This window comes from Gouania willdenowi, chromosome 5, assembly GCF_900634775.1.
Source record: "Gouania willdenowi chromosome 5, fGouWil2.1, whole genome shotgun sequence".
In the NCBI taxonomy this organism is placed as follows: domain Eukaryota; kingdom Metazoa; phylum Chordata; class Actinopteri; order Blenniiformes; family Gobiesocidae; genus Gouania; species Gouania willdenowi.
In genome coordinates this window covers 1703219-1717040 of record NC_041048.1, presented here as the reverse complement: position 1 = coordinate 1717040, position 13822 = coordinate 1703219, and the positions used below count along the sequence as shown (strand labels likewise).

At 38.8% G+C, this 13822-nt stretch overlaps 2 protein-coding genes across 19 annotated transcripts in view; both read left to right on the top strand.

Moving 5' to 3' along the window:
* LOC114463975 (uncharacterized) overlaps positions 1-1326 on the top strand; it is a 33309-nt gene extending 31983 nt beyond the window's left edge. For all 13 annotated transcript variants that reach the window (XM_028447922.1, XM_028447923.1, XM_028447921.1 and 10 more), the window contains 3 exons: positions 304-547; positions 746-902; positions 1006-1326. In XM_028447922.1, coding sequence (XP_028303723.1) covers positions 304-547; positions 746-902; positions 1006-1287 — 683 coding nt within the window. In that variant the 3' untranslated portion in view covers positions 1288-1326. The remainder of the gene's footprint in view (positions 1-303; positions 548-745; positions 903-1005) is intronic.
* Positions 1327-2253: 927 nt separating this feature from the next.
* LOC114463977 (uncharacterized) lies at positions 2254-13362 on the top strand. 6 transcript variants are annotated; one of them, XM_028447939.1, is made up of 15 exons: positions 2259-2294; positions 3322-3411; positions 5785-5850; positions 5961-6018; positions 8382-9101; positions 9793-10181; positions 10358-10610; positions 10730-11061; positions 11196-11280; positions 11369-11503; positions 11610-11767; positions 11878-11986; positions 12361-12604; positions 12803-12959; positions 13065-13362. In XM_028447939.1, exons 3-15 carry the CDS (start codon positions 5800-5802, stop codon positions 13344-13346), a joined length of 2973 nt encoding a protein of 990 aa, XP_028303740.1. In that variant the 5' UTR covers positions 2259-2294; positions 3322-3411; positions 5785-5799; the 3' UTR covers positions 13347-13362. The 6 variants fall into 6 exon arrangements, with proteins under 6 accessions (XP_028303739.1, XP_028303740.1, XP_028303738.1 ...); XM_028447937.1 differs by having other exon boundaries at positions 2269-2294; positions 3322-3469; positions 9796-10181; XM_028447935.1 differs by having other exon boundaries at positions 2269-2294; positions 3322-3469.
* Positions 13363-13822: the final 460 nt, after the last annotated feature.

The window sequence follows — 13822 nt, the reverse complement described above, 5'->3', positions numbered from 1 at the left end:
TTTGTTAGAGGGCTGCAGTCATCACGTCACACACATGGGACCACAATGGAAACAAGTCCCCAGGACTTTTTTGTTTTGCCCAAATGTGTGACCGATGATGCTGTTTGTATTTGTGTCTAATAAACTATTCAATCAATCACTGATATGATGAAGATACTTAAAGTAGTGCTTTCAAGTTAGCTATTGTGGTTTTTGATGGTGACTAAAGTGACTCAACAAGTCTTATTCCCGTCTCATGCTGACATGTTGGTGCATACTGCATCGTTAATGACCTTTGAAGTTGTTGATTTGTTTCTTGTGTAGGAGAAAAGTTGGTGATTGGCTTCACTACTCGAGCTACACTCAACAGGCTCCTTGAAGCAGGAGACGTTACACTGCAGCAAGTGCAGAGGTTCCAGCAGGCAGCAGTGGCGTTTCTGGAAAGGGCTGTGGAGTATGCCATCAAGAAACTCCCCATGAAAGAGCCTCTGATAAAACATGCCATGTTTCTGGATGTCCAGCAGAGAGCAGAGTGTGGAGTGGAAGATGCCTTCTACTTTGTCGACAGGTTAGTTGGAGTATCAAGTAAAGTACATTGTATCTACAGTGTCAAATCCTAACACAAGTTATCTCAATATGCTTTACAAGTAAAGCAGGCTTAAGACCAGGCTGTTGTCACATTTTCTTGTTTAATGACCACATCTGAAAAACAACCTGTTTCAGTTACACTACTTTACCAGATCAGTGCACTTTGTGTTTTTTTTAGGTTTCCTGAACTTCTCCCGTACAATGGACCTGAGGAGCGTGACAAACTGATTGAGGAGTTTCTGGACTACCAGTCCATGGACATTACCATGCCCGAAGATCCAGCAATGTTTGACTTTGAGAGCTTTTGGGGGAATATGGCATCAATGAACAATAAGGTAAGAATTATTCTGTACTCATGGTAATAACCATTGACTTAATCATCTTAATACTACACAAAAATACTTCAGTAATTAAGCTTCCTATGTACATGTTTTAAAGGTGACTGGTATCAGCAGATTTGGCAGGCTGTCTCGTATTGCCAAGTTGGTCTTGGTACTTCCTCATTCAAATGCTGATGCAGAACGACTTTTCTCTGTGGTTGGACTGAACAAAACCAAAATCAGAAACAGTTTGGCTCTTGAGGGAACGCTATCATCCATCATGACAGTGAAGATGGCGAGCCTTGAGCCACAGTGTTTTAAGTGGGAGCCCCCCGTCTCTGTCATCAAGGCATCAAAATCTGCAACAAACACATACAACATGAGAAATGTCCCCAGCTAAATGATGGAGAGTTGATTAAAAGGAAATAAATGTATTTTATCAAAATTCTTGTTACAATTTTTATTTCTAATATCTGGTTTATTAAGACGAGCATTAGGAGGCCACAGTGCAGGGAGAGCTGCTAGCATGGAGGTGATGACATCAGTCTGAAGGTATAAATCTATGTTAAAACAGGACAAATCGATGTTAAAGGCCAAAACTTTTTTGCTGCCGACCTGGACCAGGTTATCAGAATCAGAATCCTTTTATTAATCCCAGGGGGAAATTGATTTTGTTACAGCCACAGAAAAAAATCACAAATAAAAGAATTAAAAATGTTAAAGACAAAAGAAAGAACAATAAATAAGTGTATTATTAAGTAAAAGACTATTAAAAATAGGGATCAGAAACACACATTACAGTAGTAGAAAATAAAGTAAGATAGATAATAATAATATATACCAATGTGATTCAGATATTTACAAAAAAGTAATACAAATATGTTTTGTAGATCAAATCTGAGTGAGTACTAAAGCCCCGCCTTCTGACCAATCAGCTTTCTTGTAAAATGAGCTGCCCATTGTTTAAAGATCCTGGTTGGTTCATTTACAGTGTCAGCAGCTTTCTCTGTATTCTTTTCTTCCTGCTTTTTCTGTTGTTGGTCTTAATTACGGATTTTATTTAGTCCTATTTCTAAAAAAAATATTCCTCAATTGTGACGTAAGTTGCTCTCCACAGTTTCTCTGTGTTTGTGATTGGTCTGACGTTGCTCGCCATGCTGAAATTACGTCACTTAAGTGAATGTATTTATATCCACCTACATTGTACAGCTGCTCTGACAGAGAATGTTGGTTAAACTGGCTGTGGTGGGACTGGCAATGAGACGCTTACTGGGCTGATCCAAAGAATATAAAGACCTGGATAATGTAGGAGGTAAACAGATCCAGAAGAGGGCGGTAGAGCAACAATACGGATGTAAACAGCAGATGCCACCAAAGAAGAAGAACCCGTAGAAGAAGAAGGAACCGGTAAGAAGCTGCTCTCCTCCTTTAAAGCTCATTATTGTCGGTCAAACCTTCTTTAGGAGAACATCTGCACCGTTTTTATCTTCCTAACACTGACCGTTCCACTCAGCCCAGCCTCAGGGTAACACGGTCACCAGTTGAACCGTAACACCAGCTCAGCGCCACTTTTGCCTTTTTAAACACCGGGCAGGAGCTGGAGCTAACTCTGAGCTAGCATGTGTGTTAGCTAGATGCCTCGGTACTGTGTAGCATCTCACTGTAAGGATTTATATATATATCTATACTAGATATGTGCGCTACTGTTCATAAACTGGGTGACCGCGGGTCCTTAAAAAGTCATTGTTTTTTGTTTTTTTAATAAAAGGTCTTAAATTGTCTTAAATTCAGAACACATAGGTCTTAAATGTGTTTTAGTCACGTCACCTCACGAATTTCTGGTGAGAACGGACTAAACGCTCTTCTCATGCGATTGTGTTTCACTGAAGTGAAGCAGTTTGCATCACTTGTAGAGTTTAGTCAATAAAGTTTTTGTTCAAAAAAAAAAAAAAAAACGCCCCCTGCCGAGGAGCGAGTTGGAGAACAAAGTTTGGCCGAAGCTCAACAACAGGTAAATCACTACAACATCCTGCATTTAGGATAGCTAGCCTAATGCTAGTGTGTGTGAGATACTTTTTTTTTTATTTTAATTTCATCAGATTAAACAAGGTTTATAAGTGCTTTATATATATGTATATAGACGTAACTTGTACACAATGGTGGTAATAGTTTAAAGATAAAGTCTGGTCTGTAATGGAGTGAGGCTGGATTAATTACATTTAGACTGGGATTAAAGTAATTTATTACATCTACTCACATTTGTTTGATTGTTTTAAGGTACTTGTACTTTATGTTAGTGTATGTGTGTGTGTTGCTCTTTTGGTTACTAACATGCCTTAACCTAATACTGCAAATAAAACCAGTTAATAATTTAGTTGATGTAAATTGTGCTATAATACATACTCATGCAATACTATATTTCTCATTTCATCAGAAAACATCAAACAATGACAGGTTTCATGATGTAACCACAGAGAGAAGCTGTGACTGAGAACATCATCTACATGATGATCACTGACATGAGGTCTGTTTCCATGGATGAAGATGAATCTTCACTACAATCATCCTCACCTTTAATCCAGGTCACATTCTGCCCTCAACCACACATTTTATATTTTATATTTTATTTGTATTTATTGATCATTTATTTTTTCTTTCAAAAGTCAGTTTCAGTCGAGTTATTTACATTTTCTTAGAAGGCCTAATTTTTGATCAAAGATCCACAGATAGCATTACACAGTGAAGGATTTGATAAAAGCACTTTGGCGTTTGGTTTGCTCACAGGTTCTAGTCAATTTAGATTTTTGGGTTATTGTCCACTGACATTAAATGTTGAGAATTGTTACAATAAATATCATTTTGGACAATGTAGATATTTTTGTTTTCTTTCCACATTAATAAACACATTTGAAGAATGTTCTTGAACAAGAGCTTGTTTTCATTTTTCCTTATTGTACATTATTAACTGACATCAATGCCTTTAATTGTAAAATAATATTTTCCCTTTGGTCTGTATTTCCATTGTAAGTTTGATCTTAAATTTTCTTTAAGGTGGTATTAAAAAGTCTTAAATATAACTTCTTCCTAGCTGTAGTCACCCTGATAGAGATCTATACTAGATGTGTGCTACTAATCATATAGATCTATACTAGATATTAAAGCCCGGGCGATTCAGGATATTTGTGACCGATACCGATATTGAATTGCGGTAACGCCATCCAGGTTTCCCATTTCCCTGGTCGCGCTATCCGAGCTTCACAATTATGCTGCTCGTCTATTCTAGCATGAACGGTAAATGCTTGTTGGGGATGGTGATGCATTCAGGAACAACTCGTAAAACTCATACAATACGTTGCAATGTTGTAAATTGAATACCATCATGTTTTTGTGTTTAGTTTTTCGATTTAAACTTTACTGTGATAAAAATAACATTTTATAAAAGTGTTTTTGGTTTCTTTTATTAATGATCTGTAAAATAATTAATATGGATCTAGGCAGCAAAGAGACCGATATTTTAAAAAATTGATATAAAATCAAAGACAGAATGTCTGTTGTAGAGGACACACTCTAGTGTCACTGTGATTAGTTTCATGAGTTTTTACTGTAGAATATTGAAATTATCTTGGGTTAAAACTGACCAATAACGCCCACTTAAAATAATAGTGTATGTTCAAAAACCTATATAAAATCAAAGAGAGAATGTCAAGACAAACCATCACTACAGTGTGGGAAGTGTGGACGGCAGCAGTGATGGCGTCCAAGGTGGACCTGTTTGGACTGCAGGGGGTCCAGTGTGTGGTTTTGAATGTTGGTCAGCACCACTATCTCTTCATTTTGATTGGAGTGAGTGATACTGGCCTGTAGTCTTTCAAACAGGGGGGGGGGGCTCTTTTCTGGGAGGGGGACAATAGTTGTGGTTTTGAAGCAGCGGGGGACAGTGCTCTTTCTCAGGGAGAGGTTGAATAGGGAGGTGAGAACGTCTGTCAGCTCATTTCCACATGCTCTGAGGGCCTGCCCAGGAATGTTGTCAGGTTTGCGGGGGTTAATTCTCCTCAGGGCTTTGTGTACCTGGATTGAAAAACAATCTTCCATTTTTCAAAGAAATTTTGAGATTCGATATTTTTTTTATTTTTTTTCAATCCACTAAAAAATGACTGCAGACATCAGATATATTGTCAAAAGTGCAACTTTATTGCTGTGATTGTCCGCAAGAGTTAAAATGCATAGAACAATCCCAAAATAAAAAGTAAATGAGTCATTCAACAATTACAAGCTTAAACCCAGTTTTAACCAAAAGTGCAACAGCAACTTCACAGTAACTTAAATTTTCTGATAACTACGTATTTGATAACATAACATTACAATTAAAAATAATAAACTCTTCCCTTAGCATCTTAGCATAGTGAGAATAAAACATTAAACATGTCTGTGGCACACATATATAGCCTACTCAAAGGGAAAACAAATGTATACAAAGATGGAGCTCACATCGCGCTATTATAATCCCCAAGGACGGAACACAAAAAAGTCAGAGAAAACTGTGGTAAATATTATATATATTTTTTTTTAAACTCAAATTTGCAAAATAAAAATTTTTATCTAGAAATTCGATAATTAAATTTTTTTTTTTTGCCCAGCCCTAGTTCATATAGAGCTATGCTACATATGGTACTGTTCATATAGATTAATGCTACATTAATTAAATTAATTAATTACTTTAAATGTTATTTTTTTAATTAATTAAAAAATTCATACGTTATACATGTTCATATAGATCTATGCTACATATGTTCCTGTTCATATAGATCAATGCTGATTGATCCTGACATGTGCACAGTGATCTTTTGATTCCATGTTGACCTTTAGTTTAAATCTTCTTCTCTGTGAATAATTGTAGTTGATAAAGGAGATCATGACTCAGCAAAACCAGGAGGCAAAGCAGACTGACAGAGAACCTGAGGAGGTAACATCACAGATCTATGACCATGTTTACTGCAGAGTTATCTAACCTACATATTTCTACAGCTGTTCACGCTCATCATTAACTGATTAAATATATTAACTGTTTCCCAGCAACTGGAAATAAAAGCTTTGTTCCAGACCAAGAGGATTCCAGCCAACGTCCTGTGTGGTAATTAAGTTGACTTTTATTTTGAAATGAATCTGAAATAACTTCCAACACAACGTTGTTCAAATTTTTGCTCTTCACCTGTTCATATTATGTTGTGGGCCAACACTGCAGTGATGAACACATGAGAACTTCCACTGCTTCACAACTGAATATTTACACATTAATAAGTCTCTACGCACATTGTCAACATGTTGTGATTTTCTGTAACATCTACTGGTGTATCACAGTAACATGTTGTTAATAATGACTCAAGGATTTTAATTGTCATTATGCACAGAATGAAATGACGTTCCTAAGTTCCCTGTTAAACCATTAACTCATTCACTGCCAGCCATTTTCAGAGCAGCCAACCCCATATTGCCAGGCGTTGTAGATGATTTTCACTAATATTTCAAGACCCACAGAATACAAAGTTTACAGTTTTAAAACTATTCTTTGAAGCATGGAGTTCTTTCTTTATGACTTCAACTATCATATTTAGCACAAATGAAAAGAAAATATCACTGATTTCACAAAAATCTAAAGTGTTTGTTTTTGTTTTGCTGTGGAGCATCACACATACATAATTATCAGTGCACACACCCATTCACTTGTACACATATTAAATGTCATTTATAATAATTATTACATAATTAAACTGATGTGTAAAATAGAGCTGAGTCTAATGATGTGAATAATGAGTCTAGAGACGTCTCTGAAATATACACTCTGGGGGCCTCGGCCTGTGTGCCTGGCAGTGTTGTGCTAGTTGCCGTTACCAGTTCCTTCATTCACAAAGTAACTCAGTTACTATTTTGATTACTTAACCAAAAAGTAATGCGTTACTGGAAAAAGTAACTTTTGAGTTACTTAGAATTAAAGAATGTATTATTTATTTTGGGTCATTTGTGTCCATACAGCTTCATATTAGTGCTGTAATAATATAATAATCCACTGTTGATCAACTGCTATAAAACAACCATAAATGATGTGCATATAAAGCACAAAACAGCTGCTCCAAAATTAAAACAGTGTTTTTTCAGTCTTAGCACAGTAATGTAAAGTAAGCTGTGCATATTCCAGGTGCACATTCTGCTGTTGAAAATGCTTCTAAAAATAAATGTGGAAAAACTCATTCACAGCATTTTTCTCAGCTACACAATGCTAAACATATCAGGTTAATGAGCTGCCGTTAGCAGTTACTCAGCAGCAGCGACAGGCTTCATATTTACAACATACCGTGCAATAGTTTGGCTGACCTGTCCCTGGATAACAGTCACAGTCCATTAAAATCCAGCCGCAGCGTTAGCTTAGCTTCACTGATGCATCTTTTGGAGACAAAAATGATGCGCATATTTCCACTCTGAGAAGCTCGTCCTTGGCTCGCCATGATTGCCGCACGTGATGTAAACAGAAACACGCTGATAATGCTTCTTCTACTGTTTTACCGTGTTTGGCACGACATCCCGCAAAAATATGTCGCGCCACTGTATTGTTTTTTTTTTTTTTTTACTTGTCTGCACGTGCTGTCAAAGGTCAACACTACAAGAAGTGCAATCATTAGAGACAGCAATGCATGTTTTGTTATTGCAATAAAATAAATTGATTTATTTTATTGCTTAGTTGTGACCATCACCAGCCCTCCCTAAGGAAGTTTTAGAAATCTTTTATTATAGGGAGGATATAAAAAGGGAGAGCAGTGTTACACCTAAGTGGAGGGGGAAGGGAAAGGGAGCAGGGAGGAGAGACTCAAGGTAGGAAATAGAAAGGGTGGGGAAGAATAGATTGTTTTACAGTGAGGGTGAGATGTGAAGTTGTAGAATATGTTGTGTAATCAAGCCAGTATACTGACAAGTGTGAAGCTTAGCTATAATGGTGGTGGCTGTGGACAGGGGGAATGAGTGAGTGGTAGTATCTAAAGAAGGTATTTGGGATTAACATGTCTAAAGTTAAGCCCAGTATGAGTTTTATCCCACATCTCAAGGCGTGCCAGTGCATCATATACCAGTACATGTGCAAAAACCGTTACCGCAAACCCAGGAACTGATCCGGGCCCGCAGATGCAGCCAGGCCAGCAGAAAGAGTGGGGGCCAGGGAGCCCAGTCAACTCTTTTCCACCCTTTAAATTTCCTACCCTGACTTTCTCTTCCCTGTTCCCTTCCCCCACCTAAGTGTAACACTGCCCTCTTTTTATATCCTCCCTATAATAAATTGTTGCTTACACTTCCTCACATTATGCAGTAAATTACATGACTTGTATTTAAGTGCAGTAACAAAACAAATAATTGCTGTCTATTATTGTAGTGTTGACCTTCGACAGCATGTGCCGACAAAAAAAGAGAATAATATGTGGAGATGTTTCTGATGGTCCTGGTTGTGTTCAGGGTTTCCTGCAGATGTTCCTGATGGTGTTTCCTGTAAACATGGACTGAAGCTCCAGGATCATCTCCACATAAAGAAGGAAGAGGAAGAACTGTGGGAAAGTCTGGAGGAAAAGCAGGAGACGGATATCACGGCTGTTACTGTGAAGAGTAAAGATGAAGAGGAGGAAGCTCAGTGTTCTCTGCTACACTGGAGACAAAAGAGAAACATCAAAGGAGAACCTGCAACCTGCAGCTCAGCTAAACTCATGAAAGTAGAACCAAATGGAGACATCAGTGAAGGCCCAGAAGCAGCAAACACTTGTACACAACAAGACACTGATGGAGAGGAAACAGACTGCTCTGACACTGAAGACAGTGAGGATTGGAGGGAACCTTTGTCCCAGTCTGAAGCTCAGAGTGAACACATGGACATGAGCTGTGAGAACTTTCAAACATCTGAGAACAACACCAGAGGAACATCACACAACACACAGAAACTCTTTCGTTGTGACGTGTGTGGGAAACAATTTGAACGCAGAGAACATCTGAAGGTCCATATGAGAATTCACACAAAAGAGAAACGTTTTAGTTGTGAAGTTTGTGGTAAGCGATTTAGCGCCACTACACCTCTGAAAAGTCACACGAGATGCCACACAGGAGAAAAACCATTTGGTTGTGATGTGTGTAGAAAACAATTTAGCAGACAATCAAATCTGGAGAGACACACAAGAATTCACACAGGTGAGAAACCCTATGGTTGTGATGTTTGTGAAAAAAAGATTTTCTTCTAAGAAGAATCTTTCCAAGCACGAGTGGCCACACAGGAGCGAAATCTTTTGTCTAACCTGAATCGACACATAATTCACACTTGAGCATGGGTTTGTACCCACAGGGGGCGCCATGTGGACCCACAGACTAAACAGGAGTCTTGAGTGAAAACTTAATGTAGTGCTTATATATTTAGCCTTCACAGCTTTTACAGTCTTTACGTTAGTGTTCTAGCCGACAAGGAAACGCTCATTCCAATCACATGAGTTCTCTTTCCCACCTGACATGGCTAAACCAATCAGGTTTGTGTATTACAGTTGGTAAACATTGTGACTCATTGCAGAGACGGACCTTGTCTTTATTTTTAAAAAATGTTTTGATCATTAAAATAAACAAAAACAAATACTATTGTGTATATAACAGTGAAATGTGATGAACTGGGTTGTTTTGGTCCTAAATGGCTTAGAAATGTTTCAGTGTTGGGGAATGTACACACTAAGCTGTGATATGGATTATTCTGTAACTGTGTGTAAATCACAGGCTGAGCTGCAGTGTGTCTGTGCTCGTCTGGATGTGGATGAAATACACACATTTGTATCTATGATCAAATATTTGTTTTATTGTTTTAAAGCTCATTGTTTTACAAAAATTGTTTATTTTTCAGAAGACATCAAGGACGAAGATGTAGAAGAGAAACAAATTGAGAACACAGAGGATGAGGCAGAAGAGCCAGCAGAGAAAACAGTGGAGATGAGAATAGACACTGGGAAGAAGAAGAAGGCCAAAAGTGGAGCTGCCATCTACAGGTGCGCTTTTAAAAGGGAGTGGACAGCAGAATGGCCCTTCATCACTGTAGGCACAACCTCCTCCTACTTTTGGTGCTCTATATGCCGACACGAGAACAGCTGTGCCCATCAAGGAAAGGCAGATGTTACAAGGCATATAAAAAGCAAAGCACATCGTACCAAAGAACAGGCAATACAGTCAACAGCCAGCATTGCACCATGTCATGGCCCAGACACTGTTGATGGCATGACAGCTCAGGAAGTCAAGGTACTACATGCTAATCAGCTACTAGCAGTGTTATGAACTGTTTATTTTTGTATGTAATAGTGTTTTTCTATAGACCTTGAGTCTGCTGCTAAGACATTTATTCAATCAAAAAACACTTAATATTTTATTAATGTTTTTATATGATTTGCTTTTTAATGACCTCATTTCTGTTGCAGACAAGGAGAGCTGAGGTAAAGGTAGCCGTGTCAATGGTGGAACACAATGTGCCATTTGCAGTAGCCGATCACTTCAGCCCATTGCTAAAAGAATGCTTCAAAGATTCTCCTACTGCACAGAGCTTCAAGTCTGCCTGCACAAAAATGTCCTGCATAATAAATGGAGCAGTGGCTCCTCACTTTAGAAAGGAACTGGTCATGAAGATGAGGACCAATCCTTTCACGTTGATCACAGATGAATCAAATGATACAGGTCATTAAATTTTCCACACTTTCCAGCACCTGTTTTAGATATATTAATCAGAACAGACACACACACAGTTTCAGTCCCATGTGTACCTTTAATCTGACATGTGATATATATCGTTACAGGACGTGAGAAGATGAACCTGCTCACTGTGCGGGTATATGACAATGACCTCAGCAAAGTTGTCCACAGGTTCCTGGATATGTGCTCCACTAGCAGACCAAACTGTGGCACAGCTGAAATGATCTACAAGAAGATGGATGAGGCCTTGCAGAAAAACGCCATACCATGGAGAAACTGTGTCAGTTTGTCTGTTGATAATGCTCCTGTCAATACAGGAGATAAGAACTCCATCGCATCCAGAATTCATCAAGAACATGCCAGCATCTACATCCATGGGTGTCCTTGTCACATCATCCACAACACTGCTAAGCAGGCTGGCCAGGCCTTTTTGGAGGTGATTTGAATCGTGTGCTTAAGACCTACCGTATCCGTTATGCTTAATGTCAAGTCAAACAGGTTGTTATGCTGTACGGTGTCATGAACCAATGACAACAATGTCTTGTGACTATAAATAATCATGTGTTGCAGGTGTGTGGATTTGATCCAGAGGATCTCGCTGTGGATGTCGGATATTGGTTTAAAGGAAACACTAATCGTCACGGTTACCTGACCGGTATGTATGTGCAGTACCAATGTAGTACAAATTAAAACCTGAAGAGTTTTGATCAAATTGGCGTTAATATGTTACATTCTTGTCATAGAATTCTGTGAGCTCCATGGAAGTGACTATATGGAAATGCTCATGCACGTTTCCGTTCGATGGTTGAGCCTGGAAAAGTGTTTGACTCGTATCCTGCAGCAGTATGCGCCACTGGCCAGCTACTTGAAGTCATTAGGTAGGCATCACATTTTAATGATCCAAATGCATGGTTATTAGAACAGACTAAAAGATAAATGTAATATGTAGTAAGCACAGCCATTTTTTTCTCTTTTTTCCCACAGATGACAAACAGCCAAGGTTCAGGAGGCTTGTGGAGGCATTTTCTGACCCAATCACAGAGGTGTACCTGCTCTTCTTTCAAGCAATGTTTCAAGTCTTCTCCACCTTCAACCTCCTCCTCCAGAGAGAGAAGTCGTCCATCTTCCTTCTACATGATGAGGTAAATTGGGAAGGTTGGGATACAGTTTGCTAGTATGATGTACTATCTTTGGTCCTTATTTATTAGCATGAAATAAAGGTAAATTTGTAAATATGTTCTGAAATATTTAGATGAGGGGTTTCATCCGCAAGCTGCTCTCAAAGTTTCTGAAGCCTGCAGCATTGCAGCACCGGGAACTGCATGAAATCTGCTTTAAGGAGCCATCCAACCAACTACCAGGTAATTAGTAACTGTTTTACATCAGAATATGCACATGCACTATGCACTCACTGATCTCATTCAACACACTGTTTGTTAGAGGGCTGCAGTCATCACGTCACACACATGGGACCACAATGGAAACAAGTCCCCAGGACTTTTTTGTTTTGCCCAAATGTGTGACCGATGATGCTGTTTGTATTTGTGTCTAATAAACTATTCAATCAATCACTGATATGATGAAGAAACTTAAAGTAGTGCTTTCAAGTTCGCTATTGTGGTTTTTGATGGTGACTAAAGTGACTCAACAAGTCTTATTCCCGTCTCATGCTGACATGTTGGTGCATACTGCATCGTTAATGACCTTTGAAGTTGTTGATTTGTTTCTTGTGTAGGAGAAAAGTTGGTGATTGGCTTCACTACTCGAGCTACACTCAACAGGCTCCTTGAAGCAGGAGACGTTACACCGCAGCAAGTGCAGAGGTTCCAGCAGGCAGCAGTGGCGTTTCTGGAAAGGGCTGTGGAGTATGCCATCAAGAAACTCCCCATGAAAGAGCCTCTGATAAAACATGCCATGTTTCTGGATGTCCAGCAGAGAGCAGAGTGTGGAGTGGAAGATGCCTTCTACTTTGTCGACAGGTTAGTTGGAGTATCAAGTAAAGTACATTGTATCTATAGTGTCAAATCCTAACACAAGTTATCTCAATATGCTTTACAAGTAAAGCAGGCTTAAGACCAGGCTGTTGTCACATTTTCTTGTTTAATGACCACATCTGAAAAACAACCTGTTTCAGTTACACTACTTTACCAGATCAGTGCACATTGTGTTTTTTTTAGGTTTCCTGAACTTCTCCCGTACAATGGACCTGAGGAGCGTGACAAACTGATTGAGGAGTTTCTGGACTACCAGTCCATGGACATTACCATGCCCGAAGATCCAGCAATGTTTGACTTTGAGAGCTTTTGGGGGAATATGGCATCAATGAACAATAAGGTAAGAATTATTCTGTACTCATGGTAATAACCATTGACTTAATCATCTTAATACTGCACAAAAATACTTGAGAGTAATTAAGCTTCCTATGTGGATGTTTTAAAGGTGACTGGTATCAGCAGATTTGGCAGGCTGTCTCGTATTGCCAAGTTGGTCTTGGTACTTCCTCATTCAAATGCTGATGCAGAACGACTTTTCTCTGTGGTTGGACTGAACAAAACCAAAATCAGAAACAGTTTGGCTCTTGAGGGAACGCTATCATCCATCATGACAGTGAAGATGGCGAGCCTTGAGCCACAGTGTTTTAAGTGGGAGCCCCCCGTCTCTGTCATCAAGGCATCAAAATCTGCAACAAACACTTACAACATGAGAAATGTCCCCAGCTAAATGATGGAGAGTTGATTAAAAGGAAATATTGACAAATAAATGTGTTTTGTCAAAATTCTTGTTACAATTTTTATTTCTAATTTCTGGTTTATTAAAATGAGCATTAGGAGGCCACAGTGCAGGGAGAGCTGCTGGCATGGAGGTGATGACATCAGTCTGAAGGTGTAAATCTATGTTAAAACAGGACAAATCGATGTTAAAGGTCAAAACTTTTTTGCCGCCGACCTGGACCAGGTTATGAAGTGGATCAGATCTGAGTGAGTGCTAAAGCCACGCCTCCTGACCAATCAGTTCTCTTGTAAAATGAGCTGACCATTGTTAGAAGATCCTGGTTCGTGTAGATTGACAGTTGAGTTTAGGAAAGAAAGATTATTAATGGATAAATTAATTTTTTAACTTAGTGATGACATCCGTTTGGAAGGATACAGATTTATATTTGATGAACTGATCTACATTCTGCTGATGAAGCATCAACT

Excerpts from the sequence above, each read along its gene's own strand:
- LOC114463977 (XM_028447935.1), top strand. The coding sequence starts at position 3,392 with ATGATGATCACTGACATGAGGTCTGTTTCCATGGATGAAGATGAATCT. Across the intron at positions 5,851-5,960 it reads CTGACAGAGAACCTGAGGAG|CAACTGGAAATAAAAGCTTT; the intron begins GTAACATCACAG and ends ACTGTTTCCCAG. Across the intron at positions 10,611-10,729 it reads AGATGAATCAAATGATACAG|GACGTGAGAAGATGAACCTG; the intron begins GTCATTAAATTT and ends ATATCGTTACAG.